The 21,460-nt window shown below is 36.0% G+C and overlaps 3 protein-coding genes and 1 long non-coding RNA gene across 4 annotated transcripts; 3 read left to right on the top strand and 1 right to left on the bottom strand.

Moving 5' to 3' along the window:
- Positions 1–942: 942 nt before the first annotated feature.
- On the top strand, positions 943–7,201 carry LOC143576885 (katanin p60 ATPase-containing subunit A1-like). Its single transcript, XM_077060879.1, has 7 exons — positions 943–1,075; positions 2,210–2,690; positions 4,539–4,736; positions 5,287–5,531; positions 5,654–5,812; positions 6,720–6,807; positions 6,879–7,201. The coding sequence occupies exons 1-7, from the start codon at positions 951–953 to the stop codon at positions 7,158–7,160; spliced, it is 1,578 nt and encodes a 525-aa protein (XP_076916994.1). The 5' UTR covers positions 943–950; the 3' UTR covers positions 7,161–7,201.
- Positions 7,202–8,952: 1,751 nt separating this feature from the next.
- Positions 8,953–9,406, top strand: LOC143576884 (uncharacterized). Its single transcript, XR_013143015.1, has 3 exons — positions 8,953–9,067; positions 9,161–9,238; positions 9,316–9,406. It is a non-coding gene; the product is annotated as an uncharacterized LOC143576884 (long non-coding RNA).
- A 1,730-nt stretch (positions 9,407–11,136) lies between these two features.
- LOC143576883 (uncharacterized) lies at positions 11,137–13,989 on the top strand. Its single transcript, XM_077060878.1, has one exon. It carries the CDS (start codon positions 11,137–11,139, stop codon positions 13,987–13,989), a length of 2,853 nt encoding a protein of 950 aa, XP_076916993.1.
- A 1,494-nt stretch (positions 13,990–15,483) lies between these two features.
- On the bottom strand, positions 15,484–20,196 carry LOC143576881 (plastidic ATP/ADP-transporter-like). Its single transcript, XM_077060876.1, has 5 exons — positions 19,424–20,196; positions 18,388–18,642; positions 17,774–17,917; positions 16,759–17,106; positions 15,484–15,827 (listed from the first exon to the last, which is right to left on the bottom strand). Exons 1-5 carry the CDS (start codon positions 20,183–20,185, stop codon positions 15,498–15,500), a joined length of 1,839 nt encoding a protein of 612 aa, XP_076916991.1. The 5' UTR covers positions 20,186–20,196; the 3' UTR covers positions 15,484–15,497.
- Positions 20,197–21,460: the final 1,264 nt, after the last annotated feature.

Here is a 21,460-nt window from a genome sequence, read left to right as displayed (position 1 = left end):
CCAATTACCTACTTGGAAGTAGGTATATGCAATCCTCGTCTAAACCTATTTGCCGGCAAATGTGTGTTTGGCTAAAAATTCAAATACCGATGGAGATAAATTCGGTTAGAGAAATATTATTTGACGCCCAGCAAGGGAATAGCAAACAATCAAAAATGACGATTGGTGCTATGTATTTTATCACCTTGTAGAATTTATGGAAATGGAAGGATGATATCATTTTTATTTCAATCTTCCTTGTATTATAACTCAGGCTTCGCCGCTTATATTTTATGCATTGTAAGTCATATTCCATAAGCTACCAATTTCAATTAGATTCATATTTTATACATTACACATCAAACCTTTTATTATGTTATTAGCCACAAATAAAATCCAAAATTTGGATCATTACTTATCCAAATCTTAATTTGAAACCAAGCCCTCTTTTAACATTCCTTAGACCTTCCGCATCAAGGCCATCCATAGATTATGTGAAAAAAATTTGTGAGAAGAATGAAAAAGACAAGTGTTGTGGAAGTTGATGTGGAGGCCATCCATTCTTAAAGATCCTTCATTAAGGATGGTGGTTTGGTGATATGAAAATTATGAGGTTGTTTGTGGGAAGAATGAATATATTATTATTGTAAGTAAAAGTGTTTGTGAAAAAAATAAATAGAAAGTTGACGTGACACGCTAACCAGACTTTCTGCAGAGAAACTTACGTGTACTATGATTACAAGTGAAGAAAAAGATGAGAATAGCCGTTGATTGGCGGTGGCGAAGACACGTGACAACAGACGTCAACCAACCACTCCAGATCTCTTAGCCGTTTAAACATCGCCGTCACTCTTCTTCTTCACTCCTTTTACTTTACATTCAAATCCCCATTTAAACATTTTCAAATCAATTTCTCTGTGAACTGAAACCCTAACATTCAACTTTCCCCTTTTGAGGTCAATTGATTGCAGATGGCAGGTGGTGCTTCGCTTGCAGGATTACAAGATCATCTGAAGCTAGCCAGAGAGTATGCTGTTGAAGGCCTCTATGATACCTCCGTCATCTTCTTCGATGGCGCCGTAGCTCAGATCAACAAGTATATATATATATATATTCACAAGCATTGTTGTTAGATCTTCATATAGTGTTGGTAGATGTTAGATTCAAATGTAATTCAAACTCTAGGGTTTACTTGATACAGCTGATTATTGAGTGTATTTATGCAACTTAGGATTATCTAACTATAATCAGTTATGCTGTATTGGTCTCACTATGCCCAAACACTAGGTATGAATCATATGCCATTTGAAAACACGATAATCAGATAATCACTTCTAGACGTGATGCCAAACTCATTGTTGTTAGATCTAGAAATAGTGTTAGTAGATACTAGATTCAGATGTAATTCAAACCCTAGGGTTTACTTGATAGTTGATGCACACTCAGATATCTGATAACTTGATATGAAAGTAAGCTTAATCAGCTGATTGAGTTTATGCAAGTAAGGGCTAGTTAGTTAGTCAGTTAGTTAGTTAGTTATAAGCTGTTATGTTGTAAGTTGTAACCTGTAACTACTCCTAAATTGATTACCCGAAGCTGGATCGAATGTATCGGTCTCACTATACCCAAACACTATGCATATAGGGTTGGGTTCACATACCTAGTCTTTTAAAAATAGGAAGTCATAGGAAGGGTATCAAACGGACTCTTATTGAACTCAAACTAGTAGCATTGGAACCTTCTCGTTGAACTCTACGATATTAGATTTAAGGTTTTCACTTTTCGATTTCTAGCTTAGTAGCTTGTAGATTTTAGAATTTTTGTTTAGATCATTGCGTCTTTTTTCCTTGACGCTGTGTTATATTACTCAGCATTGTGTTATAATGTGTGATCTGTTGTGTCTTTGTACCTTTTCTAGATTTAGGAGACTGTGTAGGAACTTAACCCATGAATCATATGCCATTTGAAAACATAATAAACAGATACTAACTTTCGAAACGTGATGCCAAACACCTTGAAATTGAAATATCTAGGTGTTTATCAAATAATTTCAAGAGTTTGATTACATTTGAAGCAAAAACTTTATGATTCTTGATCCTTCACAGAGCTAACTAATTACACAATTTCAGGATTTAACAACAATATGTCTGTTGTTGAGTGTAAATATAACCTAACCATCTGGATATAATTTCGATTTCAAGGATAATTTGTTTTTTTGCTCTTGTTTTAGGTACTTGAGCACACTTGATGATCCACTGGTTCGTTCAAAGTGGATGAATGTAAAGAAAGCTCTGGCAGAGGAAACAGAAGTTGTAAAACAGTTGGATACTGAAAAGAGGTCTTTTAAGGATAGTTCCATTGGTAGAAGACCATCCTCACCTCCTATATCAACCAATAAATCCTCTTTTGTGTTTGAACCGTTGGACGAGTACCCCACTTCATCAGGTCCTTCATTTGATGATCCAGATGTGTGGAGGCCACCTAGCCGAGACACTTCAACTAAAAGATCTGCAAGAGTTGGAGTAGGTGGTTCAAAGAAGTCACCACAAGATGGTGCTTGGGCACGTGGTTCTACTACTAGAGGTGGAGCCACGGCTCGGGGAGGAAAAGCTGGTGGTTCTAGTAGGCTTGGACCCGGGGCCCGAGCATCAGCGACTGGAAAAAAAGGCACCTGTTCAGGGAAATCGAACTCCGCGAAAGATGATTCAGGGGTAAGTTACGCTTGTACACTAATTTATTGTAAAAGTCAATGTTTTGAAAACAGGAGGAACCATTTGGAAAAAACCGGCTCTCTTTTATAGTTAAAGTAAAATACATATATCCTCCTCTAATGTGTACACTAAATCTTGATACTAATTTTTTTAGAGTTGAGCATTTTTCTACTTAGTTTTAGTTATTTTTTATTTAATTAATTACAAAGACTTGTATTTGAACAATTAACTATTAATGAATATTAAATAGATATAAGGTATCATATTTCAATATTAGGTTCATTTTTAATGGCTTAATGCGAAATCTACAATTCCATGTTTGAACAATTAACTATATAAATTAATTTAATAATATCTATATAAATCAATATTAGGTTTGTTTACGTGTTTGTGCTAGTTCATTTGTTTAACTAAACTCAAGCAACTAAACATAGACTAACGTGTTCGTCTTCATTTCATCCGCATCCCTACTTGAAACAGAAAACTAGATCAATAACTTCTAAATCCAATGAGTTATAAAAAAAAGTATGTGAGTTAAATGGCATATATGGAAAGATTACATCATAAACACGTTTCGTAGGCACTAGTTACCCTCATCCGTCGTGAGTGAAGAAGATCATTGGTCTAGTCATGGCTGCCTTCTTTCCTGCCTTATGCTTATTCTAGCGTCCCAAGCCCACTTCAAGATGAAGAAACCTCTAATCATGTAAACCTCTGAGAGAACAACACGATTCAAGTTTTGCTTCACCTTTATAGATATTAGTTTCAAGGAAGGAACGATCTTCATTTAACCTCCCTTGAAGCTTGAATCAGAGTTGGGGCAAGACACAAATCTTGTTTTTCTTTGACATGCTGACTTGATTGGAGGTTTCTTCATTTTGAAGTTGGCGTGGGATGACGTAATGAGAACAATGCAAAGAAGAAGCCAACCATCCATGAGACCTCATCATCCACTGTCGATGAGGGTAACTGGTCCCTACACAAAGTGTTTTAAGATATATGCCCTATAACTCACATATGTTTTCATAATCATTTGGTATTTAGAAGTTATTGATCATTTGATCTAGTTTTCAATTTCAAATTGTTGTATATGAAACAAACAAAAACGGGTTTCTTCGTGCTCGTTTGCTTATGTTTATCCAAGCAAACACTTAAACAGACAGATTTTCTGGTTTGTGTCCATTTGATAAAAATGTAACTATTGGTGTTCGTTCGTTTAATTGAAAAACAAACTAACATGCATTAAAGAACATAAAATACATAAATCATCAAAAAAAATGCTTAAGTTAAATTAGACATAATATTCATTTTCTTATTTGTTTCTTGACTTCTCATTTTGGTATTAATAAATTATTAAAAACAAATAATACGTAACATTTGTGGATAAACTAGTATACATGAACGAAGAGTTTGCCAAACTTCACAAACGTAGATGAACGGATGAGAAGGTTGTGTGTGCCTGTTTATTTAGCTAAACAAACATGAAATCTTGTTCTTGTTTGTTCATTTGATAAGTAAAGGAACTTCCCACCGAATAGTTCGCGGAACTTTTAGTTCGTTTACAACCCTAATCTTACCACCTCTATCTGGTGTTTGTTTAGGCTATGGTAATCACTTCACCATTCATAACCTAAACTTTTAGTAAAATATTCACAATAAAATGGAATAGAGAATATTACTTTTCCTAAACTTAGTATAGTCTCAATCTAGCATTTATAGATATACTTCACTTTGCAATAGTTTCTATTAATTAGGAGAGTCGTATCAAACGACAAAAATGTGTGTTAATTTTACTGCTTTATAATATTATATCCACTTTTGACATTCCCATTATCTTGCAATAATTAGAATGGAGATTCTGAAGAACACACATCAAAACGCGGGCAGTATGACGGGCCTGATCATGATTTGGCTGCAATGCTTGAAAGGGATGTCTTAGAAAACACCCCTGGAGTGAGATTTGATGATGTGGCAGGGTTGAGTGAAGCAAAAAGACTTCTAGAAGAAGCTGTGGTGCTGCCTTTATTGATGCCTGATTACTTCCAGGTATGATGTTGGCTTGAATTATTAGTGGCAATTTTGAACCATTTACTTAGGAATCGGTCGATTTTGCCATTTTGGTTGTGTTATCTCATATGATTAAATGGGTCAAATAAGAAAGTTTAGCTAAAAGGAGTGCGGGTCAAAAGGATTGAAACTTGCTCATAAGTCTATTTTATGCAATAATTTCCTAAATTGTTATATTCAACTAATGTGGTAGTTGGTTCTAGTTGGATGTAGGGCTATGAACGAGCCACACCGAGTCAAGCCAAGTTGGGCTCTGGCTCAGTTCGTTTATTTTAATGAGCTGAACTGCAGAGCTTTAAATATTATTTTTAATATATATATAATGCATAACTAATAAACTATAAAAATCTATAATTTATATATGCAAGTATATTCAGAAAGTTAGACTTCAGAAAGTTAGACTAAAAAGGGTCAAAGGAGTTGAAAGTTGACTAACGTGTGGTCAACGCAATCCAACCCCACCCAAATCAACTAGTCAACTTATGTGCTTTCCATGAATCCTTAAATCTGAATCTTGTAATAATTTCAGGGAATCAGGAGACCATGGAAAGGTGTTCTTATGTTCGGTCCACCTGGCACTGGGAAAACACTACTTGCCAAAGCTGTTGCCACCGAGTGTGGAACCACATTTTTTAATGTTTCGTCTGCCACATTGGCTTCAAAATGGCGCGGTGAAAGTGAACGCATGGTTCGATGCTTGTTTGACCTGGCCCGTGCTTATGCCCCGAGCACAATATTCATTGATGAGATTGATTCTCTTTGTACTTCTCGTGGGTGAGTTTTTTTCTATTTGTATTACATATCACTTTCAAAACACACACATACCCCTCTTGTGTGTGCGTGTGTGAGTCTGTGCTATATACACATGATATATGACATATTTTTAATGTGTTCAGAGCTTCAGGGGAACATGAGTCTTCAAGAAGGGTTAAATCTGAACTTCTAGTTCAGGTTGATGGTGCAAACAGCTCAGGGACTAACGAAGATGGTAGCCGTAAGATAGTGATGGTTTTAGCAGCTACAAATTTTCCATGGGATATTGATGAAGCACTAAGGTCTGCTCTCTCATATTATGTTACTCCCTGCTGTTTATTTTCGACAAAAACGAAAAACTAATTTAAGATTTGTTCATTTAATGGACTGTCATTAGCATATTGCCAATTTTACCCTTGATGCGTTTAAGATAGTATTTGACTGTAGTTACATATTGCCAATAATAAAGGTAATTAAGGGTAAAATGGGTAAGTTGGTAAATTATAACGGTACATCTTTTAAAGACAACTTACGATGTATACAATCAATGAATCATTGCATATTTTAGTTAGCATCATGCAAATTTTACCCTCGATGTATTTAAGATACAGATAGGGGTGTCAACGAGCCGAGCTCAAGCTCACCTAAGCTTGTGCTCGGCTCTAGCATGGCTCGTTTCGAGCTTTATTTCTAAAACATGAGCATGATTCGCTATCATTTATTACTTATTATATTGATTAATTTAATTACTTTTGTAGTTGTTTTTATATATGTTTATAATTGTAATTGTATATGACATACTATATATTATCCAGTTAGTTTTATCATAACTTTATATACAATAAAAATTATTATGTAAATTTATTTTATATAATAAATAGAAGTTATATAAATTGCGGGCTCGTGAGCCTACTCGAGCTCGGTAAGTGAAGCTCGGGCCCACGCTCGTTTAAGGTTGGCTCGATTCTGCGTCGAGTAGCTCACGACCTGATCGGCTCGTTATACATCCCTTGATACAAATGGGTTGAAGAACTTGCAGGAGTTACATATTAAGCATGAAAAGTGTAATTTATACATTATAACCATATATTTTAGATAGTGGACAATTATTTTTGACAAAATAAAATAAAATAGAATCATGGATAATAATTTTGGGATATAAAAATTTCATTTATTTAATGCTTCATTGCTTATTTGTATAAAATGCAGGCGGCGTTTGGAAAAACGTATATACATTCCTCTGCCCAATTTTGAGAGCCGAATGGAGCTTATAAAAATTAATTTGAAGACTGTTGAGGTAAACTCACTTATTTTGTGAATGGCATATTTGTAAACAAAAGTGACTGAACCAACCACATTCTTTGTCAGGTGGCTGCTGATGTGGACATCAGCGTTGTAGCACGCCGAACCGAAGGATACAGTGGTGATGATCTAACAAACGTATGTCGTGATGCTTCGTTAAACAGCATGCGACGTAAAATAGCAGGGAAAACACGCGAGGAAATTAAAAACATGCCGAAAGATGAAATTGCGAAAGACCCAATCGCCATGTGCGACTTTGAGGAAGCTATTAAACGAGTCCAGCCCAGCGTTTCTGCAGCCGATATTGAACGCCATGAAAAATGGTTTCAAGAATTTGGATCTGCTTAGAGTACAACTGTTGTTGCTTAACGTACAACTCATGATGCAGGAAAAAACATAAAGGGGGTTTAAATTTTTAAAATGGAAACCAGTTGTGTTTTTGTTGAGTTGTGTTTGGTTTGGAATCTTGGACTGCTTTAATGACTTTTGTTGGCAACATGATCAGTAGCAAAAGTTAAGGATCATAGCTAGCATCGCCCTAATCTTTGTCTGTGAACTTTACAATGATCAATAATCAAACAATTTGTCATTAGTTATGGGTATAAAACTAACTAATGGAACTTCACTAACATCAGTTACTTGTTAATCCAATCTTGATTTTCTCAAGATTGATTTGTATAAAGTTCTGATGATTTCAAACTCGTGTTTTCGAGTTCTTTTATTTCTCTTCGTGTTCTTTTCGCTCTCTCTCCAAGGTATGTGCAAGCCACGTGTTTGTAATAAAAAGAAGTTTTCAAGCATCATATGCTATTAGCTTTGTTCATAGTTTCAGGTTTATTGGCTAGGAATTTTATTTGGCCGTAACCGTAAAATCAAACCAAAAAACCCTAATAAGAACGTAATTCAGTTTTCGGTTGGTTGAGTAATCAAATTTAAGCACCAAATTGGTTATTTGGTTGCGGCTACAATTAACTGAATAATTGAATCACTTAATTGGTACAATTGAAAAGCGATTTGGTTATGGTTATTTTTGACCTAATTGATTTCAAACCGAATAATGAACACCCTACGGGTTTTAGTGCCACCACTTGTTCGGTTACGAGTTAACAGACCGGCCTACAATAAAAACCGTAAAATTCCGGCCAAAAACATTATATAAAACTTGTGATTATGTGTTAATTAATGTGGCTGTGTTTGGCAACAAGCAGATGCATGTAAAGACAAAGATTGTGGTGAAGGAAAGTGTGTACCTGATTCAACATTCCCTGACTTATTTTTTCATTGTGAGTGTGATGCTGGTTGGAAGACCATCATGATTGGGCCCATGCCCTTTGGCAGCTGCATTATCCCAAATTGTTAGTTTCCTAATTCAACATTTACACAAAAATGACCTCATTAAGTACAACAAAGACCCGACCAGTCGGGTTGGGCTCATGCTTGGGTTCGGGCTTGAAGTTAAACAAGTCAGATCGTCTTGCTTGTTTATTTTAATAAGTTAAAATGTTGTGCTCAAGCTTGGCTCGTAAAAAGCTTGAGCGGTTGAGCTAATTCGATATGGCATGGTTATCTTAATGAGTTGAAATGACAATGAAAAGTTTTGGTTTAAATTGTGTTTGGTTTTGGTCTGGTACACTCTGGTCCTAAAACTAGATGTGTTAAATGGGTTGTATTCACGGGGGATGAGTCAAACCCAAACATGGCAACACTACGAATTAAAGTTAGACACATGAATCCAAACACGACACGAGTTTTAATGGTTCAACATGAGCACGTCGCATTAACTTGAAAATTGATTTTATATTAATTTTTTATGTTAATCAAAATTTTGATATAAAGTAACTTATCAATCTAGGTCATGACCTAATAATATTTTCTAAAGACAGTTATAAAATTAAACAGAACTGATCCGAACCATTCAAGTTTAAAACTAAGCCTGTAAATTTCGTGTTAGGTACTGTCGATTTCTCATGCGGTGGAAAGTATCCGCCCACGCCTCCACTTCCACCGATCAATTTCACCAGCCGTAAGCATCCATTGGTCCTTTCTCTTTCAGTTTGCCAATTACTCTAGTTAATATATATATCTCAGCTTGAGAGTTTAGAAGCTAACTTAAATCACGTCGGATTTAGCAGCTTGTAACTTAGTTTGGTGCGGTGATGGCGACTGCGTGGCAAACGGAAACGATCACTACTGTCAATGTCATGATCGTGCTGCTAATTTGTTTAATAATCCAAAATTCATTTGCATGCAACAATGTACGTATCAAAATGATTTATTAGCGGCACAGTTTGTTGCCCTTTTGCCTGTTGTATCAATGTTAAAAAAGACTGATATCTTTTTTTTTTCAGGTTATCTTGATGGAGATTGTGGCCACCTAAATCTCTTCCCGCCATCGCCGCCTAGCAGTGTGGCGTCACCGGGTGGCGGTAAGTCGTTTTACTTGTTCTTGTTAATGCATTTTCATTATCTGAATGCAAATTTTGAGTTTGTTTTATTCTTTTAGGGAAAAATGATGCATCATATTCATTCACAAAGATTCCTGCAGTTCTTGTTGCAATTTTCACCGGAATTTTTCTATCAAGGACCTAATAAATGATAATCCATGCATGCATGGACTATATAGGACGCGGGGTCAGCCAACCCTGAAGTTTATTTTTATATATGTAAGGTATATAGAGGTTTTTTTGTACGATTCTTAGATTTTTAAACATCGACCCAAGGATTTTATATCTACTTAGAAAATATCATATTATACATGTATTAGCTAGGCAAACAAAGTGAAAGCGAAAAATAAGTTTGGAATTCGATTAAGTACCTCTATTTGGTTATTGAACAATGCATTACATTTTTGTAGTCATGATTACCTCATAACCGCATCAATAAGCTCATGCCAACCCATCAATTTAAGATCCAATTCAACCTAATTGTAGATCTCAGTAGCATGGCTTCCATAACAAAAACAATTCTTCTTTTGTAATTGAAGAATCTATATAAGGTAGAACCACTCGTTAAATTTTGATATAAGCTTGAGCTGACATGGCTCATATAGTTTCAGCTGTCTCGTTGGCCCCTCTTTGTTGCCTTTTTGGAATTCTCTTAACCACCAGAATGAATGTTTACCACTGCGGCTCCCCTTCTTATGTTGTTTCCAGCAACTAGCACCCAAAAACTTCATATAAAATGGGAAGGTATTGGGTTCAAGTCCTAGCTTTGTTAAAATAGAGGTTTCAGGTTAGGCTACGAGGTTTTCTCACCTATGACGGTTTCCTCTTAATGGTGGTCTCCATTACTCGAGGAATGGAGATGACAGGGTAGGTCAGTGACCCATCGATAATCCAAATAAACGATAAAGAAAAGGATTTGAAACAAGTGAACTCAACACCTCCTAAATTAAACGATTTTAATCTAGTTTAATTATAAGATATTATTTTTTTAAAATGATTATACCACTAGAAAAAAAGAGTTCACTTGCAAGCTGCAACATACAAATTTACATGGTTTAATTCTCAGTTTATCCCTTATATTTTTGTGAGGGAGTTTTGTAAATTATATGACATGGAAAAGTTAAATTTGAGTTTTCATTGTTCACACTGTATAATTTTTTATTATTTTTTAAAAGTGGTTGTAAGTGAATGAGAGAAAAAAGATAATAATAAATGTATAAAATGTATTATTTAAATGAAAAGAGAGAGAAAATATAGTGATTTTTAATGTAATTATATGATATATATATATATTTTATAAATATATGATAGGAAACATGCTCGGAATGCTCTTATACAGTGTGTGATATTTTTATTTGTCATTATATAAAAACTAACCAGAAGCTAAAAATAAATTACAAACTAGTTTCACCGGTTCTTAATTTGTTTTTAAACTACTGATAATTGGTTCAATCAATGTTTCTTTTTTTGGTAAAAGAAATAAAATAAAAAAGAAGTCGATACGTAAAACACGGCGACGACCAAAGTCAGTCCAAAAGGGAAAATAAATAAATAAAAATAGACACTAGACATTTGACAATCACATCATACCAACAACAATAAAGTTGACTTCAACTTCACTCTCATCAATCCTCAGATCAGATTCACTCCCATCTTCAAACAAGTTCCTTCTTCCCAGGTTAGCTTCAATTCAATTTTCCCATGAATAAAACTATTTCACCTACACTTACAATCGAATCAACGAGGTTAAAAAACTATGCTCCAAGATTTTACCCCCAATTTCCAACCTAAAACCCTACAATAAACGATTAACCCGATTAAAACAAAAGCTTTCCTTCATTAACGGCGGTTGGTTTCAAGATTTGGGTAATTACCCATTAATGCCATTTGCCCATAAACCAAACGGGTCAAACCCAGATCCATATCCATATCCAAGATCCCCACTAAACCTAATCTCGTTCTGGGTCACTGACGTTGACCGGGCTCACCGGTCCGGGAACTCGGTTAATGTTAATGCGGTTTTGCAGCTCGGGATCACGACTGAGGGGTCGTTCGGGTTTAAACCGTATGAAAATGATCCGGCTTTTCATATATACCATGATCATTCGGAGTTAACGATTACATTTCAAGGGATTGTGTTGGATAACTCGGATGATAGTAATGGGGAAGGCGAAACTGTAATGTGTTTGCTTGGTAATACGATGCTGCCGTATCGGTATAAGAATAGGAATAACCCGTGGGATTGGGTTAACGAGCCAGGTTTTATGACCCAGCCACCGTTGATTCAAGATGATCAGATCTTGTTGATGATTCGGTACCCGAATACGTTTAGTTTGACGAAAAGAGGGGTTTTTGGGGTTTTGAAAAGTTTAAGCCCGAAAACGAGTGAAAAGTATTTTGATGATGTGCACGATACCGCTTCGTTAAGTGGGTCGGCTAATTACGAGTTTAATGAACAACTCGTGGCGAAAGTGTGCGAGCCATACCCGGTTAAAGATAGTGTTACAAATGCGGGGGTTGAGGTTTATAAAGGGGGTGATTTTTGTCTTATTTTGGAACGGTTTACGGGTCAGGACCCGTTGACCGTTGTCCCGAACTGGAAGTGTGAGGGTAACGGGACTTTTTGTACCAAGTTGGGCCCGTTTGAAACCGATGAGAGTATAAAATCGACTAACGGGAGCTTTAAAGGTGTTAGATTAAGTCTTCAAGATGTTCGATGTGACGAGTCGGATTCAAAGGGTAAGAAGGGTAAATACACGAAAGTTGCGGGGGTTATTCGGGTCGTTCCGCCATATGAGGATCATTACCGTGTGTCTCAACGAACCGGGCTTAACATTATGACCCTTTCGGTTGAAGGGAAGTGGGAATCATCCAGTGGGCAGCTGTGCATGATAGGTTGTCGTGGGGTCGTTGATCAAGAATCCAACGGTTGTGATTCGCGGGTCTGTTTATACATCCCGCTCTCGTTTTCCATCGAGCAGAGAAGCATAATTCTTGGGTCAATATCGCATGTCGAAGATGGTAGTTCGAGTAATGCGTCTTACTTTCCGTTAGCATTTGAGAAATTGGTACGTCCGTCCGAGTTATATGATCAGTATACCGACTCAAAACCGTATTACACGTATTCTAAGATCGACTTAGCAGGGACCGTGCTGGAGAAAACCGAACCGTTCAGCTTTGGGACGGTGGTCAAAAAGTCACTTTTAACGTTCCCGAAAGTCGAAGATGCTGACTCGTATTTGGTCGGATTGTCTCTTTTATCCGAAGATCTCACACTTCACCACCCTGCGGTTCCCAATTCGGGCCCGAATGGGTTTCCACGAACCGACTTACAACTTGAGATTTTATCGATCGGCCCGTTATTTGGTCATTACTGGTCTTTACAAAACGAGTCGGTAACCGAAGAAGAAACCCCGTACCATGTTAAACAAACATACACCGAAAAACAGGTTTTGATTAACGTGTCAGCCCAAATTAGTCTAACGGGCCCGCAATACGTGAATTTTTCGAATCTGTTTGTCGAAGGGTTATATCACCCGCTTGTCGGGAAATTGTATATGGTGGGGTGTCGGGACGTACGGGCCTCGTGGAACGTGCTATACGATAGTGCGGATCTTGAAGACGGGCTCGATTGTTTAATCGATATTGTGGTATCATATCCACCCATCACGACCCGTTGGCTCGTTAATCCAACAGCTACAATTTCAATATCTAGTCGAAGGAACGCAGTTGACCCGTTGTTTTTTAAGCCCGTTAAGCTTCAAACGGTCCCAATTATGTATCGGGCTCAACGGGAAGATATTTTGTCTAGACAAGGTGTCGAGGGGATATTACGGGCGCTTACGCTTTCGGTTGCGATTGGGTTTATTTTAAGTGAATTGTTTTATATAAAAGAGAATCCCGACTCAACTCCGTACGTTTCATTAGTGATGTTAGCGGTCCAAGCGGTCGGGTATGGGATCCCACTCGTTACGGGAGCCGAAGCGATTTTCAAAAAGTCGAAATCGTACGAGGAATCTTCTGTTCTTGAGAAAAGTCAAATGATTCGGGTTATAGATTATACGGTTAATATTCTCGTATTGGTTTCCTTTTCGCTAACAGTAAGGCTTTACCAGAAAGTTTGGAGGTCCCGGGTGAGATTACTCACCCGGGCCCCACACGAACCGAACCGTGTACCATCTGACCGAAGGGTTGTTATTGTGACCGCGGTGATCCATGTGGTTGGATTCGTGTGTGTTGTCATTGTCCACAAGGTGCAACCGTGGCTAGTCGAGCTCGAGGAGTACGTGGGTCTGGTTCGGGATTTCTTTTTACTTCCGCAAGTTATCGGTAACTTAATTTGGCAAATCGGTTGCGTACCGTTAAGGAAATCGTATTTTATCAGGTTAACAATAATTCAACTTCTTCCACACGTTTACGATTACATAAGATCACCGGTCCCAAACCCGTATTTTTCAGAAGAATACGAGTTTGTGGACCCGCGCCTCGATTTTTACTCGAAAATCGGGGACGTTTTGATACCGCTAATTGCGGTTTTACTAGCGGTTTTAGTATATGTTCAACAGAAATTGGGTTATGAGAGGCTAGCTCGGGTTCTTGATTTTGGGAAATTTAGGGTGTTGCCACGTAGGACGGTGGCGTATGAGCGGTTGCCGGCGGTGGTGGCGGAGGCGGAGATGACTTCGGGTGTCAATGGAGATGGTGAAAGGAGGAAAGAGGTTGATATAGAATGAATGTAATGTAATGTAATGAATTGTAGATGGTGTGTCACATTTTGAAACTTTGTATACTTTTATTGCTAAATGATGACTAAAGTTTCTTGCTTGATTTAGAATCTAAATAAACCGGTTCGATCAAAACAATTTGGCTGCTTATAATGGAAAATTCATGAAACTGAACTTGTACCACTTCTTCTAATCTGGATCTGTTCATTGCTTCTTTGTGTCACCCATAAGTAGGCGGATTTGATGTCCATCACCATTTTAGCCATCATGAACAGGGCATTATTAACATGAAAATCATTCCTAGACAACCAAATCATCTAACATACATGTATATTAATTGAACCGCCTGACACGAAATTGGCTCGTTTGGGGAGGTTGACCTAGTCAAGTATTATCATCCAAATACCATTTATACCCTTACAATCAACAAACAGATGTTGTGAAGTTTCTGTCCCACCCCCGCGGAAAGCACACTTCAAGTCTCCAACAGTAATACCTCATGTATACAGAGCTCCTATAGTCGCATTGCGATCAAAACACAACCTCCAAATAAAGCAATTAATCTTAATTGGAACCCACATCTTTGTATCCGGATTTCCAGAGATCACAACAGATAAGATAATATTTTACACAATTTTGCAAATCCAGTTCTAACCTAGTCGGATACTTAGTTATGTACCATCTTTTTACTTTGATATTTATAATACAAAATAATAATTTTAAACTTCTTTAGTTTTGTATAAGGGAAAAACATTAACCATTTAATGCAACACTTTATTGTAAAATAAAGTTATTATAGGGTATCACTAAACGTACTTTATCTTTTATTTTTCTATTTATTGAACTTACTCCTAAATTTATCAAACATTTTGTTTCTTTTAACCTTTTTATTTAAAACGTCGTCACCTCAACCTTTTTTCCACTTACTTCATTAGTTATTTAATGACGTGGTTACATCATAATTCAATAAATTATAATGATGTGCCCACAAATGATAAGACCGTGAAGGGTTACTTGAACCTATATGATGATTTTCTTTGTGCGATTGCAAGAGTGCATATTGGATTGGTTTCGGCTTTCGGGTTCATCTTTGCGTATTGTATTCAGGCTTTTATTACACTCAAAAGAGATGAATATAAAGGATGGGGAGTTGTATTGTTTTTAGTTAAATAAATTGTCACATAAACCAACTTTTTTCAATTAAGTTTTGTAATTCATGTATGTATTATTATTTGTTTTATGTATGTACTAAATACTGTGTTTATTTCAAATTTTCATAACATTTTTCTCCCTTTTTCTAAAAAAAATAAAGAAGCCAATAAACTAAATTAAATTATCATAAATAATTAAATATGCTGTTTATAAAAACATAAAAAAGTCACCAACATTCCTGCCTTTGCTCTTATTCCTTTACTCAAAACAACAGTAAAAATAAAATCTAAAGAAGCATCCCAAAGTTTGAATCTTTATCTATCTCAATAACCCTACCCCCCCCCCCCCGAACCGCAAACCTCAAATCACGCATTTCGAGGAGACGATGTTTCAGTTGAACTGGTGGCGTTTGAGTCGCTCCCGAGTGACCCGTTTGTAGAAACAATTGGGATTTTAACCGCTGCTCGTTCCATCTCCTTCTCGAGCTCTTCCTCCTGCCTCAAGGCGGTGAATTGTTTGTCCAATGAGTTGGCAGCACCTAACCATGCCATCACTATGACTAGCAGCACCCCACCAAGGTACGGTGTTGAGTTTGCAAGTGACCCGAATGTTAAGATCATAAATTGTTGAATCAACGCTCCACCCGATTTACCTAACGGGTTGCACACAACGTCTATTGCTGCTTTACCTTTAACCTGAATTTAAAAATAGTGTTAATTAAAAGTAACAACTTTTGAAACTTGATGAATAATAACAGTGTAAACAAGCCGAACAAGAGCTTGAGCTCGAGCTCTGCTCGTTTCGAGCTCTACTACTAAAGCTTGAGCTCAGCTTGTGATAAGGTTTTCAAGCTCAAGCCAGCTCGTTTACTATTTATTAATTAATTTATAAACATTACAAACTCTATGTTTATACATTTAAAATATAACTTCTTTATATAGCATAGCATAACTTTTAAAACTTGATGAATAATATTAGGTGTAAAAGAGGCGAGGTGAGCCAAGCTCGAACTCGGCTCCTTAGTAGTTTTTCAAGCTCAAGCTCAGCTTGTTTATTATTTACTAATTAATTTATATACATTTCTAATGACTTTTTTTTACATATTATTTAGTTAATTTTATTATAATTTCATATAAAATAATAACTAGCTATTATGAAACATATATTTAATACATTAAATAAAATACAAATAATAGGCTCGTTTAGGCTCACAAACCAACCCAAGCTCAGGCTTGTTTATTATTTAGTAATTATTAATATAAATTTAAAATTATTATTTATTTATATTTTAATTATATTTTTTTATATAACATAACGTATTATTTAGTTACCTTTATCATAATTTTACATATAAAATAACTATTAATATCTTAATAAAATTAAATAAATAATAGGCCCACAAGCCAACTCAAGCTCAGGCTTCAGCTCGTTTAAGCTCGAAACGATTCGAGCTTTTAACAGGCCAATCTCGAGTAGCTGATAGCTCACATGCAACTTGGCTCAGATGGCTCTTTTACACCCTAATCACTTTCAAAACTCACTTCTAAACATGCCCTACACATCATCATATAAATGGGACCCACAAAATAAAAACATTTTATAAACAAAACAAACAAGAAGCCTAACCTTGGTGTCTTCATCCAAAGGAATATATGCCATTTCTTTGCAAGGATCAAACAAACTATATTTTGCACTTTTGCTAAAGATGTTTTGCATTGCACCGACATAAACGGCTGCTAAAAGTGGGGTCAACCCAAACTTCATAAGACCCGGTCCAAGAGGGTCACCAAACAAGATCAAAGAAAAGAACCCGACCCCTGTCAAAAGGAGGACCGTTGGGGTGATTTTTGCAGCCACCCCCCAACCGTATTTGTTGAATATCCATTGACTTAATAACATCATTGTAAACGTTGCTATTCCGGTTGCGGTTGAAAAGTCACCCATAAATGAAGAATATTCGTTAGGGCTAGGAAACTGCACAAAAAAAGAAGATAATAATATAAATTAATTTATATACACGAATATACATCAGGAACTATATTTAATGTTTTAGATATGATTAACTCTATTATTACAATTATATTTGATATTCTTTTTAACAACTGATCTAGGTATACATGCATGAAACTATGAATCTAAGATAATTTTCAAGTCGGTTTTGCTGGTAAAGCCATTTGACTCATTACATTTTTAGTTAACATTTTAAAATTTGACACGTTTGAGATTTTTAAATAGTAGCTAAACAAGAGCAGGTTGAAAGTCACACGATGTGTATTTTAAATAAATAAAACCTCCTACATGATTTTAATAAAAAATAATTAATACTATCAAAATATATAAAATTACAACCACATTTGACTCGCTAACTGTTCATATAAATGTAAAAACATTTGTCCAAAAAGGCATTTAAGTATTTCTCGAATTAACCAGTCGCAATATATTGTCAGACTTCCAAATATGGACTGTCGTAGTTTACTAACTTTCCGGTTATACCCTTGCCAATGATTTTTTTAGAAAGAGGGTAATTAGGTAAATACTTCATATTTTGACCCGTTACACAACCCCTCACTTTGCCACCTCTACGTTTTTCTCTATAAATACGATTAAATTTGTTTCCATAATATTAACTTTTTTTTTTTACCTGCGCCTTGAGCTTTGATTTCCATGTAACCTCAACAAGATTAATACTAATTCCATATGCAACAACCAAAGTGGCTAAATCTCTAATGTATGGTGACGATGCCAAGAATTTCAAACTTTCCATTGTCGTCATGTTCGGTTTCTCCTGCAATAAAACACTCAAGTGTTACTTTAAAAATTAAATAAAAATATAATAACAACCAAATCATAAATTGTATCAAAAAATTAAACTTTCATTTTAAACTATAGAGTCCTTGTTACGTGATTAAATCTGTAAACTTTATAAAACAACATTTTTGTTAAGTTTTAAGAGTCCAATGATTTAAATATGCAAAAATAAAGTCGGATGAATATATAAAATGACCATAAATAACTTTTTTTTTAATATAAATATAGTTGTCCCAAATTATGTTACAAGAAATGATAAATGAGTGATATTGATTTAAGTTTTGTTTGTTCAAAACAAAGTGTTTAACCCCTAAACATTGAATGAAATCAAAAGCAAAAATATGCTTAATAATCAAATAATGAGTTCCAAAACGCAAATGCAAACATGAAACACCACATTAAGTATTTGACAAGAAAAAAATAATAAAACAACAATTGTAATTTTACCTTCTTCTTCTTGCTACGAGTAGGAAGAGGAACATAAGTATTGACCCACCAATAAAGCCCGCAAATTGCCAGGCCCATTAACACCACAATACTCATCATATATTTTAAAGAGATGGCCCATCCATCGACTCCTGGGCCCAAATGTTTCCTCATATTCGAGAAGTACTTTACTGTACGGCCCGAGAAAATTAACGCAATGTTTGCCCCAAGCCCAAATAAAGGATAGAACTTTTTGGCTTCTTCAATGGTTGTTATCTGCACAAAAGATTTACAAAGGTCAAATTTTTAAAACTATACATACATATAAAGAAATTTGAATATACATGCATGAAGAGATATACATTTCTATATAATTATTTATGTGTGTATGTTTACTTGTTTATATGCATGTATGCACCTATACACACACACACATGCATGCATGTGAACAAATGGCACATGCTATAAAAACATTTTAAGTAAATCTAAATATCCAATTGTTGAATATGAACAAAAGACACCCATTTCTTGTTATCCATTCATATTCTCAAAAACACTAAATTTATGGTCTAAATACACTAAACACAATCAAATTGACAACCCAAAATACCTAATTTATGGTGTGCAAGAAAACAAATCCTTCCCTAAAATTTAATTATAATCTTTATAACAGCAATTTTATGGTCTGAAAACGCTAAATTCAATCAAATTCACAACCCAAAACACCAAATTTATTGTCTACAAAAAAAACAAAAAACAAATTCTTATCTAAATTTTAGTTATTATGTCAAAAACAGCAACTTTATGGTCTAAAAACATTAAACACAATCAAATTCACAATCCAAACACATTTTATCAATTTATCTACAAGTAAAAAACAAACTTTGTGCTAAAATTCATTTATAACCTCAAAAGGCAGCAAATGTTTTATCTGAAAACAGTGAATTCAATCAAACTCACACTCGTCCACAATAAAAACAAATCTTATCTCAATTCTCAAAAATTCCAATTTAATATCAATCAACATAAACATAAAAACAAAATAAAATTGTTATACCTGATTAGCAAATCCCCAAAACAAAACCGAAACCACCACACTTCCCCAAAGCTCAGCCATCACATAAAACAAGCAAAAACTCCAAATTCTCATAATCGCAAGCGGTCCAAGAAACCGAGGTCCCAGAACAGCAAGAAGCTTATCAGCAAGTGCAGTTGGATGAACATAACCACTAAGCGGATACAAAACAAACCCGAAAGCCCCGAAGAACCCGATAAACGGAAGGATTACAGTATAAAAAAGAGCCTTTTTCGACAACACATTTGCCAATTTTGTATACAAAACCATGAACCCAATTGCCATTGGCAAATTAACCCAAGTTTTCAAAAAGGGTATAATTTCAGCACTTGACCCTTTTGCTGTAACCACCAACACATCCTTTGTATCCCTTAATATTGTGTAATTAAAAAGAATACAAAAGAACATTAACCCTAAAGGCACAATCTTTTTCAATGTCAAGACATCAATCCCCAAAACCTTTTGTGGGTCAGCCTCCAATTCACCGGCGCCGCCGCCTGCGGCGGCGGCGTTACAAACAAGAGAAAAGTTTGGATTTTTATGATTTTTAACAGTAAAAAGTTGGAATTTTTTAGACCCATCAAGATTTAAAGAAAACCCATTTGGGGATTTGGGTTTTAATGGGTTTTGTGAAAGATTGAGTCTTTGTCTTAAAGATTGTTGTGGGAATTTGTTGAAAAAGATTCTGGCTTGTGGGTTTGATGGGAGGGATAAGAGGCCTTTGGTTTGGATGACACCTTCCATTTTATCACAACTCTCTCCAACTGTTGTTTCAGTTTCTTGGAATCAAGAAACTGAAAAGAAAAGAAATGGGGATGAGAGAGGTGTTAAGGAAGATGATGATGCTAATGTGAGGGGGTGTGCAAATTGGGTTGATGACGATGTATAATAAGGGGGTGTTTGGTACAGGGAAAAAGAATGGGAAGAAATGGAAATAGAAATGGGAGAGAAATGGAATTGGAGAGAAATAGAAATGGGTGGAGAATTGACAATCATTTCCTTTGTTTGGTACAATAGAGAAATGGGTGGAGAAACGGGAGCAGAGACGTGATTAGGGTTCCGCCTCGGCATCATCATGGTGGAGAAATGGTGGCTCAGAGACGCGTCGCAACAGAGACGCGAACGGACGTGGCTCAGAGAAATGGTGGCTCAGAAACGGGAGCAGAGACGCGATTTAGGGTTTCGTTTTGGCTCAGAGACGCGAACGGACGTGGCTGCGGCGTCGGCCGCCGTGCCGGACGTCGGCATCATCATCACCATCGCCGGTCGGAGCATCATCATCATCATACGCGAACGGAGTAGAGCAGAGACGCGATTTAGAAGCAGAGAGAATTCCATTTCTCTTCCAAATGGAGAGAATTGGATTTCTCTACTTTTTGCCTACACCCAATTCTCAGAGAAAACCAATTCTCCGCCCAATTCTCCGCCTAATTCTCCCAAACAAGAGAAACCTAATTCTCCACCCTCAAATCTCTCTACCAAACACCCCAAGGGTTTTATGTAAAAAAGCTAAAACCTTGATTAGAAAGAAGACAAATATGGAATTGGGGAATTGGAATTTGGAAATCAGGATTTGTTGGTCAGAGTTCTGTTATAATGAGTAATTAATTAAATCGGTAATTCGGGTTTCCAGATGACTTTTTCTTACACATTTCATGTTTTTGCTTTTTTAACATTTTATATTCATTGATATTATCCAAAAATACATTTCAAAAATACATTTCATTAAATAGTGGGTTTTAAATAGGCGGGTTAACTAGAATTAAATGAAAAAAAATAACAAAATGAAAATTTTTGATTTGTGTTGTATTGCGCTTAAAATCAGCCCCAAAGGGTGTAGTGGGTTAGTGAAAAAGGTGAAAAGAAGATTGCGCACCCCTGTGTTGTGGTGTAACGGGCGTTTATTGGGGTGAGGTCCCCTCCTCTTTCCTCTTTAACGCCCATAACATATAGTGTGTCAAATAAGTATGTTATTTACATCTAGTTTTAAAACAACTCACATGCATATTTAATCTACCA

The sequence above is a fragment of the Bidens hawaiensis genome, unplaced genomic scaffold (assembly GCF_021521415.1).
Source record: "Bidens hawaiensis isolate Kalapana, Puna unplaced genomic scaffold, B.hawaiensis_p1.1 tig00028335_1, whole genome shotgun sequence".
In the NCBI taxonomy this organism is placed as follows: Eukaryota; Viridiplantae; Streptophyta; class Magnoliopsida; order Asterales; family Asteraceae; genus Bidens; species Bidens hawaiensis.
Note: the sequence above shows the minus strand (reverse complement) of the source record. Positions and strands in the feature narration are given on the sequence as shown.